This window comes from Miniopterus schreibersii, assembly GCF_964146895.1.
Source record: "Miniopterus schreibersii genome assembly, chromosome: 2".
Taxonomy (NCBI): domain Eukaryota; kingdom Metazoa; phylum Chordata; class Mammalia; order Chiroptera; family Miniopteridae; genus Miniopterus; species Miniopterus schreibersii.
This window is the reverse complement of record NC_138102.1, coordinates 50597874-50619327: the sequence shown is the minus strand read 5'-3', so window position 1 is coordinate 50619327 and position 21454 is coordinate 50597874. Positions and strand designations below refer to the sequence as shown.

At 39.1% G+C, this 21454-nt stretch overlaps 1 protein-coding gene across 2 annotated transcripts in view; it reads left to right on the top strand.

Annotated features, from left to right (window-relative positions):
- Positions 1-20802, top strand: part of SLAIN1 (SLAIN motif family member 1) — a 59830-nt gene extending 39028 nt beyond the window's left edge. For both annotated transcript variants that reach the window (XM_081128134.1, XM_081128133.1), the window contains 5 exons: positions 222-371; positions 2614-2955; positions 9810-9965; positions 16965-17247; positions 18854-20802. In XM_081128134.1, the coding sequence (XP_080984260.1) occupies positions 222-371; positions 2614-2955; positions 9810-9965; positions 16965-17247; positions 18854-18929 (1007 nt within the window). In that variant the 3' untranslated portion in view covers positions 18930-20802. The remainder of the gene's footprint in view (positions 1-221; positions 372-2613; positions 2956-9809; positions 9966-16964; positions 17248-18853) is intronic.
- The last annotated feature ends 652 nt before the right edge of the window (positions 20803-21454 follow it).

The following is a 21454-nucleotide window of genomic DNA, read 5'->3' as shown; positions in this document are numbered from 1 at the left end:
GATATATGCAGATTTTAGCATTAATGATTTTCTTTCTTATTGTGGTTAAAAAAACCCCCCACCATAACGAGATCTATCTTCGTTATAGTTTGTGTTGGTCGCTTTTTGGTGACATTATGGAAACAGGACAAAAACTGCTGATTGTTGATAACATGAATTATAAAGCATAAAGATATTAGTTCTCTAGACTAAATAATAAATATATGTCCTTTGTTTTTTAGGTTACACCTCCAGGGGCTCCCCTCTCAGTCCCCAGTCTTCTATAGACAGTGAGCTGAGCACTTCAGAACTGGAAGACGATTCCATCTCCATGGGATATAAGTTACAGGACCTCACTGATGTGCAGATCATGGCTCGTCTGCAAGAAGAAAGTACGTTTTTTAGACCAGAAAAAATTTTAAACTAGAGGCTTCTACTTGAAACATAAGGGTGTGGGGAGTTTTCAGGTATTTCTTCCCAGGTAATGGGCAAACAGATTCTTTCTTGCATTCTGTCCTACTCTGTAGGTGGAGCAGTTAATGCTTCTCACATTCTCATGAGCATCGTGTTAGGACATGTTCTGATCAAAATGCATCAATACAAAGACCATTGCTGGAAATAGTTTGTCAGTTTCTTCAAAACCAAACATGCAGTTTCCACAAGGCCCAGCACGTTTCACTCTTGGGCATTTTTCACAGAGCAGTGAGAATCTGTGTTCATACAAAAACCTATACTGAATGTTCATAGCATTTTATTTGTAATAGTCAAAACACGAAATGAATTCTGATGTCTCAGTAGGGGAGTAAACAAACGGTGGTACCTCCATATCGTGGAGCACCGCTCACCAATAAAAAGGAACGAATCATTGATTCATGTGACGTCTTGGATGAATCTCCGAGGAATTATGCTCAGTGAAAAAAGATCATCCCAAGAGATTGTTTACTATATATTTTCATTTATATAACAGTTTGGAATGACAAAATCTTAGAAATGGGCAGATTAGTGGTTGCTTAGGGTCAGGGATAGGGTGTGGGATCCCAGGAGGGACATGACTGTGATTGTAAAAGGGCAACACAAGGGATTTCTGTGGGTTTTTGGAACTGTTTAGTATTTTCACACGGGGGGGGGGGGGGGAGAGGCACTTAAAACTGTATAAAACTTAATACTAACACATAGACACACACATGAGTGTGTGTCTGGAAACACCTAAGATGGGTTTGTGTCAATTCTGGTTGCATGTTCTATAATTTTGCAAAATGTAACCATTGGGGGAAACTGGGCAAAGCACACAGGGAACTCCCTCTGTATTTCTTAGAACTGCCTGTGAGTCTCTAGTTATCTTGATAAAAATTCAATTAAAATGCATTGATATACTTCTCAGAATAATTATGGAAGAGAAGATAATTGGAAGTGGAACAATTTATTCCTGGTTCTGCAATAAAGTTATAATAAATCTGAGAGTGAACACTTCAAGGATATTTATGGCATAAAAAGGCACAATGTGATGTAGATCACAGAACGGGGCTAGGTCTGTTTTGCAGCTATCTTTTCAGGTCAACATAAGTAGAAACACCAAGTATCATTTATGCCTAACAATTTCCTGCTTTCAGAATTAGTCAAGGCTACTATGAGAGACATGGATTTAATAAGATACATTTTGAGGGCAAAAGTGATTATTTTTGGTCATTATTTAGTAACAGTAAACAGCAACTCTTTCTACATCTATATGGCTAAAAGATTGGATATCAGTTTTCAGAAGTAGTCAGAGAGAGGCTACTTTTAAAAAAATTGTGCAATGAGGTGAATAACTAGAAACTTATAGTTTGACTATTTTTAGACAGTTATCATTTAGGATGACCCAAAACTATTGCAGTATTGATGTGTCAGTATGCTTTGAAAAAGATAATATTAGTAACAAAAAGAACAAAAGAGAGGTGACCTTGTTAGAAAATACTTGCACCACACATGTTGAACTTTGCTTTGACCTTGAGAGTTGGGGTTGGGAGCAAGAGTTCCTACCTGGGCAGAGATCTGATTAATTGTCTAATTCATAGCAAATGATTTATAATGATGATGAATAGTATTTCCTAAGCAGTCTTCCTATGTATCTCTCTCGAGTTCAGAAGGGATCATTTGGGGAAACTGATTGATGAATTATAACAGTATATAATATATTTAATCTTCAGTGCAATTGGGGCAATCTTTTTGTAAAACAGAATGGTTTAATATTAGACACCTGTTTGGTAGGTAAGTGTTTCCACTTTCTTAGGATTTAATAAACTAAGAACAAGATAATGGGTCTCTGTTTGAATCACTGAGCACAAATTTTCCTCTACTATTTGAACTTAATTTTTGCTAGATTGAAAACATCTCTAAGATAATACTATTTCTTGCCCAGCTGGTGTGACTCAGCGGTTGAGCATCGACCTGTGATCCAGGAGATCCTGAGTCGATTCCCGGTCAGGGCACATGCCCAGGTTGTGAGCTCGATCCCCACTAGGAGACGTGCCGGAGGCAGCCGATCGATGATTCTCTCTCATTGTCGATGTTTCTATCTCTCCTTTTCCCTTCTTTTCTCTGAAACCAATAGAAACATTTTTAAAAAAGATAATACCATTTATTATTACTTTGTAGGTCTCAGGCAAGATTATGCTTCCACGTCAGCATCCGTGTCAAGACACAGTTCCAGTGTGTCACTGAGTTCAGGAAAAAAAGGGACATGTAGTGATCAAGAATATGATCGGTTCAGTCTAGAGGATGAAGAAGAATTTGATCACCTGCCGCCACCTCAGCCGCGTCTTCCGAGATGTTCGCCTTTCCAAAGAGGAATTCCCCACTCACAGACTTTCTCCAGCATCCGGGAGTGCAGGCGGAGCCCCAGTTCCCAGTATTTCCCCTCAAATAATTACCAGCAGCCACAGTGCTACTCACCTCAAGCCCAAACTCCAGATCAGCAACCAAATAGGACCAATGGAGGTAAGTTATGGTGCCCTTTTGGTATTTGATGTGCTCAAGAAATGGTGGTCAGCCCGGCCGGGCGTGGCTCCGGGGTTGAGCATCGACCTAGGATCCAGGCGACTGGGGTTCGACTCCCGGTCAGGGCACATGCCCGGGTTGCGGGCTGCAGCCGATCAATGACTCTCTCATCACTGATGTTTCTCTCTCTCCCCCTCCTTTCCTCTCTCTGAAATCAATAAAGATACATTTTTATTTTGTTTTGTTTTTTAAATGGTTTTAAGGTCAATGTAAATAGTCGGTAAACATTTCCCGGATTTATTCAGTACACTCTCAAGAGCCTATCCGTTTGGTCTAAATTTAAATTTATAATCTACCGACTTCTGATTGTATGTCCCAGATTTGTAGACGTAGAGCTTCAAGGACGCCATGTGCTGGAGCTGGCGCAGAATGAGCCATACACAGGGCGGCTTTACGTTGTTGCCAGTTCGCCTGTGGGACGGGCAGGCTGTGCGTCTCCGCAGAGCCGAGGCCGAGCTGCCTCCCCTCGCTTCTCCAGCCTCCAGCCTCTCACTGCCCGCTCCTTAGCACAGTGGGGGTGCTTAGCGTGGACGGTGGGCCGACGGTGCGTGGAGAGGACACTGCCTGTCACGTCAGGTGTAGGGGGAGCTGGGACGTGTCTTTCCCTCGATCCTCACGTCTAGAATTAAGATCCGTGTAACAGCAGGGAAATGGGGGCCAGTGTTTGGGGTGTTAACGGGAAGTCGATCTGCCCTAATGTCAGCAGGGTGGGTTGGAATGTGTGTCTTTCTCTTGTGCATTTGTCTGTCTGTCTCCTCATTTGTCTTCCTTCTCCACTCGTGGGAGTTACACTCCTTGACTTCCAGCAAACTATAGGGAGAGCAGCGGTAACATTCTAAGGCTGGTATGTTTTTGTACTAATGACCAGTCACACGCAAATCCATGTAATACGGAGAAACCAACCAGATTTACACAGGTAACAGCTTTTAAATTACATGGCACCATTTCTCCAAGCAGGAGGAAAAAAGTGCGCTCGAGCAGGTAATTTTATAATATTGCAAAGACAAGTATAAATTATATTTGTGGTCATCTGTTTTTAGTTTCTACCTTTTCTTTCTGTGTACCTGTATCATGAGTGCTAATTGAGAGATGATTTTAAATACTGAAAATTTTAGTCATAATTTCTTTTTGTACCTTTAGATTGCAAATTTAGAAGAAAACAGTGGCAGCTAAAGTATGTCATACTAATTTATAAAGGCTCTTAATATCAGAAGACAACATATGCCATATGCTTAATGAAAGCCATAGCCGTCTTTTTCAGTTGAGGGAGAGGGCACCGAGCACTGCTTCTCCAAAGGTTTGTTGTCAGGTGTCTGAGGACGTCGTAGCCTAGCTGTCAGGCAGGTGCCAGCCTGCATCTTGACTAGTGCTGCCGAATGGGATCATTGTCTCACCTTAGGAAAGGGGTTTTAACTTAGGTGAAACACCGTTATGAACAGGATTAGATTTCCCTGAACCTGTGCTGTGATGATTCCTGTTAGGAAAGTGGAGCCATATCACATCTTAGCGTCCAACTGTGCTGGTTTATGGTTCCTAAAAGGTCTGGTTTCCTACAAAGGAAAATGGGATGCCGTCGTAATTTTCTGCATTAACTTCTGACTGGTTCACCTAGTGGTCGAAAGCACAGGCTCTGAAGTACAACAGACGCTGAGTTCTAGTCCTGCCCACCACTCAAAGCTTTTACAGGTTTCTCCTGGCTCTAACTGATGATTTTCCTGGCTATAAATTGTGAAGAAAATATTTCTTTCTTATATACCACCTGGTATATATATTCTCCCAACCTAAGGGAAATGATGACTGTTACATTGCCAGGAATAAAAGTGCTGAAGAAAGGGAATAAATGTTGTCTCTCCCCCTTCTCATTTCTCTCTCTCTCTCCCCCTCTCGCATTTCTCTCTCCCCAGCCTCTTAAAAAAAAACTTTTATTAACATATGACTCAGATATCAGAGCCTTCCTTTGTTACCATGGAGTATTACTTGAACAGAATTGTGAAATAGGAATGGTAACTTTGAAACTAAGCTATCAAATATTTTTCTAAAGTAATATAGACAGAAAATAATTGTTAAATCATTGATGCATTTTAAAATAATTAAAAGTAAATGCGTGATTTATATTTATTGCTTCTATAGCTCCTATATGGTCTAGGTTCAAAAGAGATGGATCTTAAAAGTTGTTGGAATATTTCTAGGGGTCATATAATTAAAAGAAGCATATTGGGAGTAATTTTCCAGGTATGAAAAATTACTAAGTCTTGCAGAATGTTTACTAATTTTTAGGGCATGGGAGGGGTTATTGGTGGCATGATATAATAATCACTATTAGTCCGAGGATCTCTCTGGACCCTATATTGACTGGAAGGCTAGATCTGTTTGACGGGTAACTGAGTATTTTCTTATTCGCTAAGATTCTTTAGTCTTTATTTCAGAGTGGTGGGTCTTGCTGCTACTTTCCTGTGAGAAAAGTCATTTGAAAGCTTTCGTTGGTCTGTTCCTCCAGTTTCCTGCTGCATCTCAGTCTTTGAGGATAAATTGCTGGTTTCTTGTGAAGATAGAACATTATTTTTAATTCCTTGAATATTATAGTGTAACCTTGCAGGAACCTTATTTCCTTTCATCTGCCGTTTATTTTGATTTTTTTCCCTTTGACTCAAACTGGCCTCACCCAGCACCCTGACTCACCCACCTCCCTCTCCCTTGCTTAATCATTAAGCCTTCAGGACAGTGAGATTCTGGTCAGCATGCAGTAGTCTTCAGAAACAAAGCCTTGGGCCTGTTGACCACAGTTTCCTTCAAACTAGAGGGTAACATCTACGCCTCAGTTGTATTTCAGCTCCAGAAAGACCCCACTGACCACATCCTTGTGAAACCAGATGAAGCAATGCCATGGCTGATATCAGGACCAGATGCAGTGATCCACTACCCCCATCCTAGCACCGATCAATCAGTAGAGACCACGATACTAACTCCATTAGTCACCATGACTAATGATATTTTCCCCTATATAATCCATTTCCTGGCTCCTGGAAGCCATTAGGAGCCTGGTCTTCAAGCATGAGCTACCTATGACTCTGGGCATGGCACGATCTCCTTAATAAATCCTTATTTTTAAAAAATTGAGAGAGGGTGGGGAAGAGGGAAAGAGAGAGAGACAGACATCGATTTGTTGTTCCACTTATTTATGCATTCATTGGCTGATTCTTGTATGTGCCCTGACTGGGTATCAAACCTGCAACCGTGGTGTATGGGGACAGCACTCGAACCAACTGAGCTACCGGGCCAGGGCAAATCCTTACCGTCTTGGCTGCAAACTCCAGTTTGTGTCTTACGGGCTTTGATGCATGCATGCAAGCAGACCCGTTCAGTCCAAGAACAAAAGTAAATGTGGACACTAAAATATTCCAGATTATTTAACAGGAAGAGGTAACCTCATTTCCAGATGGTCCCTCACACAACTTGGAGATCACAGCTTAGCTCCCAGGGGAGTAGTGTTTTACATATTTACACTTAGAAGCCTTTATTTTTAAGAGCGTATTTCAGATTCAAATCTTTGTGAAACTGACTTGATGCTTAAATATGAGCAAAGATAGGTGTTAAAGGTGGATACATCTGGATTAACAGAGATTAGAGGCATAAGGACCAAGTCTAACCTGTGAAACTTGATTGGATTGTGGTTTAGGACGAAGGTTATGAAAGACACTCTTGAGATGTCTGGAAAATTTTCTGTATGGATTATTAAAAGGTATTGTCAATTTGTTTACATTTTGTGACAGTATTGTGATTCTATAGAATTCTTATTAGGAGATACCTAAGATTTCAAATTTAAAAGAAAACAGTTGCAGCTAAATGTCGTAGCGACTGGTTTATTAAAGCTCATAATATTCCATGTGCTTAATGAAAGTCAGTGTCATGAAAACAGGGAGAGGACATTCAGGGTTAAAGTGTCAAGAAGTATGCAGCTTTCATGTTGCTTAACAATAGCAGACACGTATCTACATAGTATACGGAGATAAATGTGGCAAAATGAAAACTAGTATATCTAGGTGGAAAACATACAATGCTTTTGATGCTACTGTACAGCGTTTCTCTATATATGAAAACTTGTATAGTAAAGAGTTTGGAAATTAATAAAAATAGAAACTCAATTCATTTTCTAAATAATAGCACATAATTATTTCCCTGTGCCTCCCTGCTGCTTAAACAGTCAAAGTAATTTAGTCTCGTACTGTACTGATAGAGGCTCCCTTTTTCATGCCAGTCCTTACGACGTTCAGAAGACCTAGATGTGGGCGCTGAGACTGTTCCCCCTCCCTCCTTCTCCCTTCCTCCCTCCCCCCGACCACACGCCTTCTACCATGGGTAATATTTGCTGGATGTATTAAACGCTGCTGCTGGAGGCTAGGAACCTGAATAGGAATGTAGGAATACAAGGCATATGGTTGTTAAAATAGGCCTCAAGGAGACAAGGAAAATGGCCAAGAAATATAATAGTCATTAGCAGTATTTGAGCATTTTTACACTAGAAATACGCACAAGGAAGTGAGGAAATGTGTGAGGGGGAGCTACCTCAGCTAGGCGGTATTTGGAAAATCTTTTCCAATTCTTAAATAATAATTAGTTGGATATAATACTCTTTTTCTGGTCTTCTATTGTAGTGCTCTTTCCAGTTTATTATACTTTTATACTTATGTAAGTATATTCTTGTTTAATTTTCTGTCTTTTCCCTAGACCACCCAAGGAGGCAGAGTTGCTGGGCAGGGGCTGTGGTGAATGGTGTCAGCAGCCTGCCACAAGCAGAGTGCGAAAGGGGGCAAAGAAGAGTTTAGTGTTGCCCTTGAGCACATTCTGGATTACTGTTCATGGGTGTCATTTGTTTTCTGATTTAGCTTGAAAGAAAATGACCACAAACTTGAGTGTCCCGAGTAGTGTTTTTAAGGTATTAATAAAGATAAAAATATCTAATAGAGATGTAGGAAAAACATGAGATAATTGTCTGTGGTTCTCCAGAATTCAACCCCATCTTTCAAAATGGTGTTTTTAAATTATTTAATTTCTTATTTTGGAGAAACTAAATTTAATGATAAATGTATTTTAGTTTTCCTCCTTAGGATCTATATTAGAAAAATAGATTGAGAGACACTGGTCTAGACAATAAAGTCAGTGCAAATTGGGACTGTATCTGTCTAATACACTGTGGTATCCCCAACATCTGGAGTTCCTGGCATGTAGTATATGCACAATAAGTACTTGTTCGTTCGTTCGTTCGTTCATTCATTCATTCAAAGTGGGGAAGGGTGTCCAAGTGGAGGGACCAGCACGCTCACAGGCACAAGAGTGTGTGGAGTGTTTGGGAGCTTCCTTCACCCACTGTGGTTGGACAGTGGGCTGAGACAGGAGTAACAGGAGATAAGGCTGGAGAAATATGTATGTAGAGTTGATACCTTATAGAGTCTCTTCTAGACCGTGCCTAGGAGCTTGGACTTGCAGATGAAGGTGAGGGAGAGGAAGAGGAAGAGGAAGAATGGAAGTGGCCATATGGGAGACAGGTCGGAGGAACAAGACAGGGTCCATGGAAACGAGAGGGTTTTGTGAAAATGTGAGTGATAAGTGCTGGCCCTGGGTGGCTCCGTTGATTGGGCCGTCATCCTGTACACCAAAAGGTTGCTCGGATTTGATTCCTGGTCAGGACACATACCTAGGTTGCGGGTTCGATCCCAGGTGGGGATGGGTACGGGAGGACACCAATGGATGTCCCCCCCCCCCTTTCCATTCTCTCTCAAATCAATATAAATAAATCCTCCGGTGAGGATTTAAAAAAAAAAAGTGAGTGATAAATAATGAGGCCCAAACTAGGTGGCAGTAATGGAAGACTCATTAAATATTTATGAGGCAGAACTATGAGGACTTGGTGGAGAAAGGAGGCCATCTCCAGATTTCTGGATTAAGCGACTCCGAACAGGGCTACAATCAACAGACCTAAGTAATGTAGAAGGACCTGTGTGCGAAACACAGAGAAATAAATCCGGTTTTGTACTTGAGTGGGTTTTGGCTTAGTATTTAAATATAGCCTTTTATCTGAGCTTGAGTGACCTGATATATGTATTTGTGTTTTTTGGGGGGAGGGGAGGAGTCTGTTAATAAAGAGAAGACTATCTTGTAGCATTGCAGTCTTGTGGCTCATCTCAGCAACACTGAAATCTCTGCATGAGCCTCTGCTGCCCCTAAGTGGCAGAAGATGTACTTAGCAAGGAGAAAGAAATGGAAGCCTTTTCTTTTTCAAGCCTCCAAAGGTTTGGTGGCGTATTCATGATAATTAACTTTTCATAAGATATATAGTTATATTGATGTGATCAGTGGATTTCTCAAAATATCTCGTTTGAATTTTAATAATTTCTTCTATTTTATATGCTAGCAAAAGATCCAGTGTTGGTTTTCACCCTTTTAGGTTTTTATTAACATGTAACAATTGCTAGTGTTTTCAGAAAACAAATGGCTTTAAGATTTTGTAACCTCACTTAGATACAATTTTATTCACTTATTGTATATGAACAAATAGGTAATTGATTAATCCCTACCTGTTTTTATAGAACTCATGTTTCTTTTAACAGTCTGTTTGGTTGAACCTTTCTGGAGATATTGTTTTCCTATACAGAAGGTTAATTCCACTAGCTTTTTATAATTTATAATGTACATAATTTTGTTAGAGAAAAATATATATTTGTATTTACTTTTGAAAACTGGTATTTTAGTGGGCATAAAGTTTATTTTTAACTCAGTAAAATTTTTCTCCCTTCTAGACAAGCTCCGAAGAAGTATGCCTAACCTAGCTCGGATGCCAAGTACCACGGCTGTTAGTAGCAATGTTAGTTCTCCAGTCACCGTGCGAAATAGTCAGAGCTTCGACTCAAGCTTGCATGGAGCTGGAAATGGGATTTCAAGAATACAGTCTTGTAGTAAGTAGAACAATTCTTTTTTATAATTTTAAATTAGTTGTAACACCATGAAGCAAAAATCTTTTCCATTTATTTTTTCTCTCTCGGAAACGCTCCAGGAAACTTCTTTTCTTGTGACCTTTCCCCCCATCATTAAAATTGAGTTGTATTTTTATCAGCGCCTGTGTTACCAATTAAAAATTAGTAAATTATATGTAATCCTTTATATCCAAGAGTAGCAGTAGAAGCACTAAATTGTGATTAATTTGCCTTATACAAAATCTGTTTTCTTTATAGGTCTGCCTCTTTCTATTTGATATCTTTTCTCTGAAGAAAGCACGCCTCTTCAGTCCAGCTGTTACTTTGGTGTTTTTCATGTCCACAGCTTTTTTCCCCTCTAAAATGAAGTTCTATTTTAGTGTGTCTAAAGTAGTATTTATCTACTCTATTTCAGCTTACCACAGTCTGACATTCATTTTCTATGTTTTACCCAGCAACAAACAGAGCAGTGAGCATTCAGTCTAGGGTTCATGTTGTCTAGATGGGTAGTTGTGGTTAAGTCTGAGCCTGGCTCCTGGGAAGCGACTTGGCCAGGGTATTGATATGCCCAAACCTGGGAGGCCTGGAGTGTCTTCAGGGTGTGCTGGTCAGGAGTCACCAACCAGGGTGTTTCATAGCCCTTTTCCCTCACATCCAGTTTTGGGGCTCAAGTGGTATTTCCCCAACACATGCTGGTCTTTCATTTCTTTGGATTAATTCCTAAAGACAAAATGACATTTACTGTGCACCAGGAACTGTGCTTAACTGGTTTATAGTCATCATTTTATTTAGTCCTGCCAACTAGATGAGGTAGTTTCTGTTGTTCCCATTTTTGCAGATGAGGTTCAGTAAGTTTTCCCAAGGCCATGCAGGTGAAGGAGCAGAGATGGAAGCAGTGTCGATTACCCCCAAGTTTATGCTTTGACTACTCTATTATTCTGACTCCCACATGCTGTTCTTCTCTCCCCTTCAACTAGTTTGCTCCTCTTTGCCTTTATAATACAGCCCGAATGCCACTCACTTTGAAAAGGTCCCACTGAGGACCCTAATAGACTGTCCCATGTGCCCCCGCAACATATCTAGATTGGAGATGTTTGGTGCTTGCCCCTATTATTTAGTGAGTCGTACTTTACTGTCATTATTTTTATCTTTCATTCTGATCATCACCTCCCTCTGAGCTTGGACTGTAGTTTACCTGATTTTCTGTCCCCAGGGCCTGGTATATAATGAGCTCTTAGTAAATGTTTGAATGAATGAATAAATGAACGATATTGGGTTTTATCTTCTGGCTTGATTTAGTATTTGAACTAATGACTTGTGTGAAGACACTGAAGAGAATCTGTGAAATTTGCTAATGGTGGGAAACAGAAAGGACTGCTAACGAACGTTATGGCAGGAGGTTAGGACCGTGGGCCAGGTAGACCATGATGGTATAAATATACAGCCCTATACTTAAGTGCATCAGTAAATTGTATAAATGTAGAATGGGGAAATATGGTTTGACAGTAGCAAATATGGTAATGAGTAGGAATTCTTGTTAACTCTCACTCAGTGTGGGCTAATGGCACGATTGGAGTGCCAGGAAAATGTATGTAACCCAAAATAGAATAGAATGTGCACCACAAAGAATGGCCAGTTTTGATGGAAGTGATCAAATGAGAAAATGTCAAAAGGATGTAGGAAACCACCTGAAGAAGCTCCCAATGACAGAACCTGGGACAATTGGAGCGTAGAATGACTACATTAAAGGATTATAACCCACAGCTTAAAATAATAACCATGGGTCTATATTTAATTAAATAAATGGAGAATAGGAGAAATTCTTTACAATTCCAATTAATAAAGGTTAAAAAAAAATGAAAATAGGAAAGTCATTGTTTGTAAGCCAAGTATCATAATGAGAGGGGAAAATACCAAAAAGTATTAATATATAATAGGAGGTCAGTCATAAACTTGATTCAGATCTTAGGATTCTGCTCTCGTTTACTTTTATTCCTAAGCATCCAAAGCAAATATTCTTTACACATTCTGAGTTTACAGAATAAAGATTCCTAGTTCTGGACCATTTTACCTCCTGGAAAGAAGGGAGTAGGACAGAAAGGTTGGAAAGGAAGCATGATACAGAAGGAATAACGCTGGGTTGTAGTGTTCGACATTTGAGCTTTGAGCTTAATCAGAAGCTCCTGGGCAAGTTATGTATTCTTTCTGATTCTTGTTTTCACACTTGTAAAATTAGGATTATCTCTATTAATTTAACTAGTTTATATAGTTTCAGATGTATAACATAGTGATTAGACATTTAAATAACTGATGAAGTGATTCCCTCGACAAATCTGGTACCCATCTGACATCACACATAGTTATTACAATATTGACTATATTCCCATGCTGTTTTACATCCCCATGACTATTTTTATAATTGGCCATTGTATTTCTTAATCCCTTCATGTTTGTCACGCATCCCCCACCCCCTCCCATCTTGCCACCATCAATTTGTTCTCTGTATAAGTTGTGTGTTTTTTGATGTTTGATTGTTCATTTATTTTTTTAGATTCCACAAATAAGTGGAATCATGTGGTATTTGTTTTTCCTCTGTCTTACTTCACTTAGCATAATATCCTCTAGGTCCACCCATGTTGTCTCAAATGGCAAGATTTCATTCTTTTTTATGGCTAAGTAATATTCCATTGTATATATGTACCATCTTCTTTATCCACTTGTCTATTGGACGTTCAGGTTGCTTCCATATCTTTGTTGTTGTAAATAATGCCGTAAAGAACAGAGCGGGGCACCTATCTTTTCGAATTAGCGTGTTGGATTTAAAAAAAATAAATACCCAGAAGTGGAATTGCTGGGTCATAAGGTAGTTCTAGGTTTAATTTTTTGAGGAACTTTCGTGCTGTTTTCCATTGTGGCTGCACCAGTTTACAGTCCCACCGACAGTGCATGAGGGCTCCGTTTTCCCCACATTCTCACCAGTACTTGGTTTTCTGATGGTGGCCATTCTGACAGGTGTGAGGTGATATCTCATTGTGGTTTTAATTTGCATCTCCCTGATTATTAGTGAAGTTGAGCATCTTTTCAGATGTCTGTTTGTCATTTGTATGTCCTCTTTGGAGAAATGTCTATTCAGGTCCTCTGCCCAGTTTTAAAATCAGATTGTTCGTTTTTTTGATGTTCAGTTGTATAAGTTCTTTATATATTTTGGATATTTTATCAGATATGTCATTGGTGAATATCTTCTCCTATTCAGTATGTTATCTTTCTGTTTTCTTGGTTTCCTTTGCTGTGCAAAAACTCTTTAGTTTGATGTAGTCCCAGTTACTTATTTGTTTCCCTTGCCTGAGACGACATATAAAATGTGGTACCCGGGTGTGGCTCAGCAGTTGAGCATCGACTTAGGATCCAGGCGATCAGGGTTCAATTCCCGGTCGGGGCACATGCCCGGGTTGCGGGCTCGATCCCCAGTGGGGGGTGTGCAGGAGGCAGCCGATTAATGACTCTCTCATCATTGATGTTTTTCCCTCTCCCTTCCTCTCTCTGAAATCAATAAAGATATATTTAAAAAAAAAAAATGTGAGGGGTGGCGGGCAGGTGTGGGGAAATAAAGGGGACATCTGTAATACTTTCAACAATAAAGATAAATTTTTTAAAAATTGCTAAAAGCAATATCACACAGTTTACTGCCTATGTTTTCTTCTAGGAGTTTTATGGTTTTGAGTCTTCAATCCATTTTGAGTTTATTCTTGTATGTGGTGTAAGAAAGTGATCAGTTTTGTTCTTTTGCATATATCTGTCCGGTTTTTCCAGCACCATTTATTAAAGAGACTGTCCTTATTCCATTGTATATTCTTTCCTCCCGAGGCATGCATTTATTTCTAGGCTTTGTTCTGCTCAACTGATCTATGGATCTTTTTATTCCAGTACTATGCTGTTTTGATTATGATAGCCTTTTAGTGTAGTTTAATATCAGGTAGGGTGATCCCGCCAACTTTATCAAGATTGCTTTAGCTCTTTGGCGTCTTTTGTGGTTCCATTTAAATTTTAGGCTTATTCTAGGTATGTGAAAAATGCCCTTGGTATTTTCATAGGGATTGCATTGAAAATAGATTTCTTTGGGTAGTATGGACATCATAATGATGTTAATTCTTCCTATTCATGAACATGTTATAGCCTTCCATTTATTTGTATCTTCAGTTTCAGTACTGGTTATTATGTATTGGAGAATTAATAGGACTTGTAATGAATAACTTGTAATATTTCAAATGATACCTATTGGGATTTTTTAAATGTTTTTATTGATTTTTATTTTAGAGGAGAGAGAGAGAGAAACATCAATATTGATCACTGCCTCCTGCATTCTCCCTGCTGGGGATCAAGCTCAAAACTCGGCCATTTGCCCTGACAGGGAATCAAACTGGTGACCTCTTGGTGCATGGGTCATTGCTCAACCACTGAGCCACACCAACTGGGCACTGATTGGGATTTCATTGACTCTGTAGATAAATTTCAGTAGAACTGGTATCTTAACAATATTAAGTCTTGTAGGATACCATCATTTATTTCTATTTTCTTTCATGTCTCTTAGCAAAGTCTTGTGGCTTTTTGTATAGAGGTTTTATAAATCTATAGTTAAATTTATTCCTAAGTATTTGATTTTTCAAATTTTTTTCAAATTCTAGTTTCTACTAGTTCGCTGGTATTTAGAAGTACAGTTGCTTTATGCATTTGTTGTTGTATTTGTTGTAGCAAATGACTTTGCTAACTTCATTTATCCTGACAGTTATCAAATTTGAAATATATAATGAATGCATATAAACACCAATACATATTCACAGATGTTCATAAAACTACAAACTAGAAATAACCCAGCTTTCATCATCAGAAAAATAGATTGTAACATTCATGTAATAGACTAGTACAGAGCAATGCAACAGCATGGGTGAATCTCAAAAACATATTGAGTGAGAGAAGCCAGAGACAAAAGAGAACATACTATATAATTCCATTTATGAGGTTCAAAATAGGAAAATCCCATCTGTGGTGACTAAAGTGACAATAATAGTTACCTTTGGGGGGAAGTAGTAAATGGGCATGAGAGCGCCTCTGAGGTGCTGGTAACGTTTTATATCTTGACGTGGTTAGTGGTTACATTAGTGTGTTCACTTTGAAATTTCATTGTACTTAACATTTACGTACTTTATATTTTGTTTTATAAGAGACAGGGACAAATTCATATATTGAATTTAAAAAAAATTAAAACTATTTTTTGAGCTGTTTTAGGTTTACGGAAAAATTGAGCAAGAAGTATAGAGTTCCCACATATCTTCACATGCCCCCTTACCTACCTTGCCAGTTTCCCATTAATATCTTGCATTAGTGTTATGTTTATTACAATAATAAGCCAGTGTATTGAAATATTCATGGTTAGAAGCTACTAAATTGAGGAATTGTAGAATTGGTTGGAAAGGATCTTAGAGATGATTTGTCAACCAACACAGGATTACTGCCCCCAAAACTTGATGGGAACAGAACTACAGCAGAATCTTACAGACCTTTTTTATTGAATTTGACTACTATACACGACATCAGCATTCCTAGATGTAGATTTCACTTACTATGTTCTTGAGCAAAACTAATTTAATATTTTCAAGAGGTATTAAATAAAATTATAGACATTCCCATTTTTATTTCAAAAATATTTATTGTATATTCTATGCTTAACTTCAAAATCAGCTAAACTCTTTTAGAAAACAGAGTCATGTCCCTGTTTAACTGAATGGCAAGTACTAGGCAGCAAGGGCTGGTGCAGTTACAAACAACAGGCAGAGTTGTGTGCATAAGTTTCCGTTAAATTTATGATTCGGTTTTTCCTTGGAGGAAAGGATTGTAAAATTTAAAACTTTCTGCCAAAGAGTTTGTTGTTTCTTAATGTGAAATGATACACAGTGTTGGGCCAGTCCATTGGTGCAGTTTGAGTCTCCCCAGAGAGGCCCCTTCATTTTATAGATTTTGCTGTCATTATCAAAGTAATGATAATCAGCGCCTGCTGCGTGGCTATGACATGCCAGGTGCCACTGTAAGGCTTCATGCAGATTAAGTCATGATGAAAACTAGGAAGAATGCCCGGCTGGAGTGGCTCAGCGGTTGAGCACTGACCTAGGATCTAGGAGATTGCAGTTCGATTCCCGGTCAGGGCACATGTCTGGGTTGTGGGCTCGATCTCCAGTGGGGGGACATGCAGGAGGTAGCCAATCACTGACTCTCTCATCATTGATGTTTCTATCTCCCCCCCCTTCCTCTCTGAAATCAATAAAAATATATTAAAACAAACAAGTATATCTGTAATTAGCTGTACTTTGTACTTACTGATGTCAACTTCTGTCTTCCTTTCTATAATTACAGCTAAATTGTTTTATTTTCATGAAATCATCCCCAAAGTAACCATGTAGAAATCCTAATGTCTTCCAAGCAAGCAAGGAAGAAATTGTCCTGTGAGAACTCAGATTGTTAAAGTAATGGAGGTTCTTAGAATATATTATAATAATATAATTAGACACTCAAAAATGTTGCCAATTGACAGAATAGAAGACTCTCTTGTCAAGAATTAGAATTTTCTGGCCTTTATCTGGTAGCTCAGTTGGTTAGAGCATCATCCGCATACACCAAGGTTGTGGGTTCAATCCCCAGTCAAGGCACATATAAGAATCAACCACTTAAAGCATAAATAAGTGGAACAACAAATCAATGTTTCTCTCACAAAATCAATCAATAAAAATTAGGTTTTCCAATAGTAATAGTCATCTATTCTGTCAATAGGCAACACTGTATAATGAAATACAATTATATATATTATATATTAAAATTTTCATTTTATATATACAAATGTCAGACAACATAGGCTTTTTAAAAAAATATAACATGTCCTAAGTTGGATAGGAAATGGAAATTTTCTCACATGATCACCATTTTCTCTCCTAGTTCCATCACCAGGACAGCTCCAGCACAGAATCCACAGCGTGGGGCATTTCCCTGTGTCTGTCCGACAGCCCCTCAAAGCGACAGCCTACGTGAGCCCGACCGTCCAAGGCAGCAGTAACATGCCTCTCTCCAACGGCTTGCAGCTGTATTCCAACACTGGGATCCCCACGCCAAACAAAGCTCCCGCTTCTGGGATAATGGGCCGCAGTGCACTTCCAAGACCTTCACTGGCAATAAATGGGAGTAACCTGCCTCGAAGCAAAATTGCACAGCCGGTTAGAAGGTAAGAATCTTTGTTCCTTGGTCTACGTGACTTCATTTGCAGTTTGAAATTAGAAACTGCTCCTGGCACCATCTTGCCTTTTCTTTGGTCTCAGCCTAACCCTAATAGTAGGTCACAGTGCCCTCGATGGCCTGACTTGTGTCCGCTTTCTCTGGAAAGTGATGGGTGTGGGTGTCCCTGTGTGGTCAGGTCCCCCTCTCTGATCTCATCTTCTTCCCTCCCCCCTCGTCACTTCACTCCCGGTGCCGTTTGCTTTCGCTTTAATTTACCAGGAAAGCCCCACCTCCAGAACCCTTTTGTTTTCCTTCCCCCAAGTTACTTGCATGGCCTGCAGCCTCCCTCACCCTCCTTCTGCTTCTCCACTTCTCCTGAGAGCAGCTGTCGTCATCTGTTGGACTAGACAGCCTACTTTAGTTCATGGGCTCTGCCTCTCCACCAGAATGCAGGCGTCCTGAAGTGGGGTAGTTGATCTTTGACTCATTGCTCTGTGTCCCTAATGCCAAGAGTTGTGTTCAGCACAGAGTAGGACTGTAAATGTGTTTAGAACCTATAATTTTTCTATCAAAATGAGCTCAACTATGTTAGGCACAGGTGCACACATTCACCTTCCCCTCACATTGACGGTTAAAAAGCATCTTAGTGATACTCAGCTGGGTGTTGGAAAGTTCGCTATGGTCCAGGTGACATTTTTATTTCCCCCTGCAAAGTTCTAGGTTACTCGCAGGGCACATTTTAGATGAGCTTATGGTCATGAGGTACCATGCTTGAACCTAGATATCCTAGAGTGTTTCATGGTTAAAAAAAAAAAAAATCTGTAAAAGTGGGTTGGGGAGAGTTTGGAAGATGAGACAGTGGAGGCAGAAAATATAGACAACTCTTACAAGAAATGGAGATATGAAGGAGGGAATCAAAAATTTGAAAGGGATGTGGGAACAAGCAATTTTTCTTTATGCATTGGTATGTATAAATCGTTTTTTTTAATTTTCTGATTAGAATAGTTGCTCAGTGCTCAGATCAGAAATTCAGAAACTATTGAAACACCCAGACACTGGGAAATACTCTTTTAAAATTCTTTGCCGATCTGATAGGCAAATCTTTGAATATTCATAAGGTTTAAAATTTCTTCATGTTACCCTGGCCGGTGTGGCTCGGTTGGTTGGATAGTCGTCCTGTACAGCAAAAGATCCCCGGTTTGATTCCCAATCAGGGCACATGCCCAGGTTCAGTCCCCAGTGGGGGTGCAGACGGGAGGCAGCCAGTTAATGTTCCTCTCTCTAAAAAATCAGTAAAAACATTTTTTAAAAGATCAAGTTAATTTGTTGTTTATAGTCAATGAAGTAACTGTTTGGGGGCCATTTTTATATTGAGTTTACCTTTTTCTTTCTGATTAAAAATATTTTTTATACTTTAAGGGTATTGATCACTTTTCACTTACCCCACACTGCATGGCGCTGTGCTGAGCACTGGGTGTCTAGCCGATGAGCATGTTGCAAAGCTCCAGAGTGTGGGTCACCTGGGGAAATGCCAACCACTGGAGTGGGGGAGAAGGAAGGAAGTGATGTGACCCATAAGGTTCTTAACAGTTTCCTTTCTCTTACCTTTCTAGTTTCCTTCAGCCTCCAAAGCCTCTGTCTTCACTCAGCACCCTGAGGGATGGAAACTGGAGAGATGGTTGCTACTGACGCAGTTTTATGTACCCTGGGAGAATGGGAAAGAGTGGAAATGAGGGTTGTATTACCCAGCTGGCTGGGTAACAGTGGATGTCAGGATATTCTTTCCCTTGCATTTTAACACACTTACTGCATTGTTTTTCAGCGGACCAATCACCAGAGACTAATTATTGCACTTAAATATTTGCCTGGGATACTGCAGCATTCTCAAATTCATGGTTGCAGTATTGTGACACTTAGATCTAGGAAGTTTTTGTAGAACTGCTACGTACCTGAACCCTTTTTGAGAGAACTGAGATATACCAATAATGCTTTCTTTGCCATATGAGTTTTTAAAGTAACTTGTTCAATTTACTTATGTGTTCTAAACATCTTCCCGTTACATGGTCTGTATTTTAATACATTACACACTTACAAATATGTTCGATCAATGTATTCTTTGAAATTTACTTTTTTTATAGTTTACAGGAATTTTATTTTTTGTGCCTATTTCTTTATACACCTATGTGAACCACTATGGAACAACTTAAATTTTGTGCCATAAAAATATTTTTGTGGTAAGGTACTATTTTTTTAGCTCTAGGGATATATCAGCAAAAATCCACCATACAATTTCAGAGACATAATTTTGTGTTGAATGAGCACAGCGTAATCTGAAGCATTGCAAGGAGGTAGCCAGACAGCAAGTTAAATGGTCTCGTCTTTTTCATTGTTAATTTATTGTCATACATGGGTTTCATATTTACAAAGGCGTCACAAGCTCATTGCACTTACTACCGGCAATGTTTGCTACTGTACCACCACTGATTTTCAGTACTTTATTACAGAGGATGAAACTGTAATGTTTTATTAACAATGCTTCTGGAGATGAATGCATTTTAAAGCAAATAAATCTTTTTGATAGACCTTTTACAAAACCCATTTGCACTAATGAATGCTTTTCTTATGGTATATGACTTAATATTTGTTACTGTGTACACTGCTGTTTTGGAATGTTCAGAAATAAAGACTATTTCAGCAATATCAGGTCATGCATGAATGTGCAGCATAAATGTATGAACACCCTGTATATGTCTCGCTACAGTCGTGGAAGTGGTCATTGTTGCTACGTTCTCACGCAGGCATTTACAGCTAAAGCAGGAAGACAGAATATCCACATTTGTGAAAAAAAAATTTTTCTTTAAAATACTTGGAAGGTTTAGTTTTAGTCCCATTTAGAAGGGCTACTAGGACTCAAGTAGCATGTTGCCCAGAAACACATTTGTGGATGAACACTGACAGGGGAGATTTTAACATTTTGTGGGGGTTGAACTTGAAATACTTTCTCAGTTTCAATAAAATAGCAAAATATTATCTGTTGGAAAACTTTTCACCTAAAAGTATAATCATGGAAAGGTTATGCAGAGGTTTTAGTGTAAAGTTTAAAAAGAGTTCTACCTAAAGTCATTGGAGATTTTCATTTTTTTAAAAATGTGCCTTTATATATAATCCTATCTAAAACTAAAAGACTGGGTTTAAAGTAGCTTGTACTTTAAATGAAATGTGAGCTAGAAAAGGAGAGATATCACAGAGAAAGTATTTATGAAGCACTTCTTTAGTGACAAGACTGTGCTAGATATTTTGTATACATTTGTCTAATTCTAACAATCATCTATGTTATCACCAGTTTAAAAGTAAAGACAGTGAGCCCGAGAGATGTGACATTAACCTGTGAACATACTAGGTAGGGAATAGTGAAGCTGACTTCAGAACCCAGGTTTACCTGATCTCAAAAGTCTGTTTTTCCCACTACTATGCTTTCTTCCAATGAACACGTGTAGTTAATACATTTTTTAAAAAAACGTTTATATCCTACTGAGGAAATTAAAGGATTCAACTCATTTTCAATTCACATGTTTCATTTATATTTAAAAATGTCTGTTCAGTCTTTAAAATGCAGGGATTTTTGCTTTTTGTTCAAGATTTTACAGTCTAATTAGGGGGAGAGACAATAAACCATAATCAAGTAAGTAAATCACAGTATGTTAGGCCCTAAGTGCTATGGGAGGAAAAAGAGAAAAGTAAGAAAACGAGAAAATGGAGATGAGCAGATCACACCAATAAATGGGGTCATCTGGGCAGATCTCACAAAGGAGTTGACACTTGAACAAAGAGAGAATGAGTCCTGAAGCTCTTTCACAGCTTTTACCTGAAGTTCCACAGAACACAAAATGGTGATAGTAAATATTTTCACAATTCTCCCTAGGATGGTGGATAACAATTCTAGATGCGTAAGAGATCATATAAAATGTTGCATACACCACATGCCCTAGGGTGGTGGTTCTCAAAGTGTGGTCCCCACATCAGCAGCATGCCTTCGGAACTTACTAGAAATGCAGATTTTTAGGCCCTCCCCAGACCCACTAAACCAGCCCTCTAGGTGATTTGCAGGACTTCCTTGGAGAAAGCTGCTGGGAAGGAGGGAAGAGCCGATGCAAAGGCTTAAAGCAAAGCACGCCTGGTGTGTCTGAGGAAGAGCAGAGGCCAGTGTGGTGCAG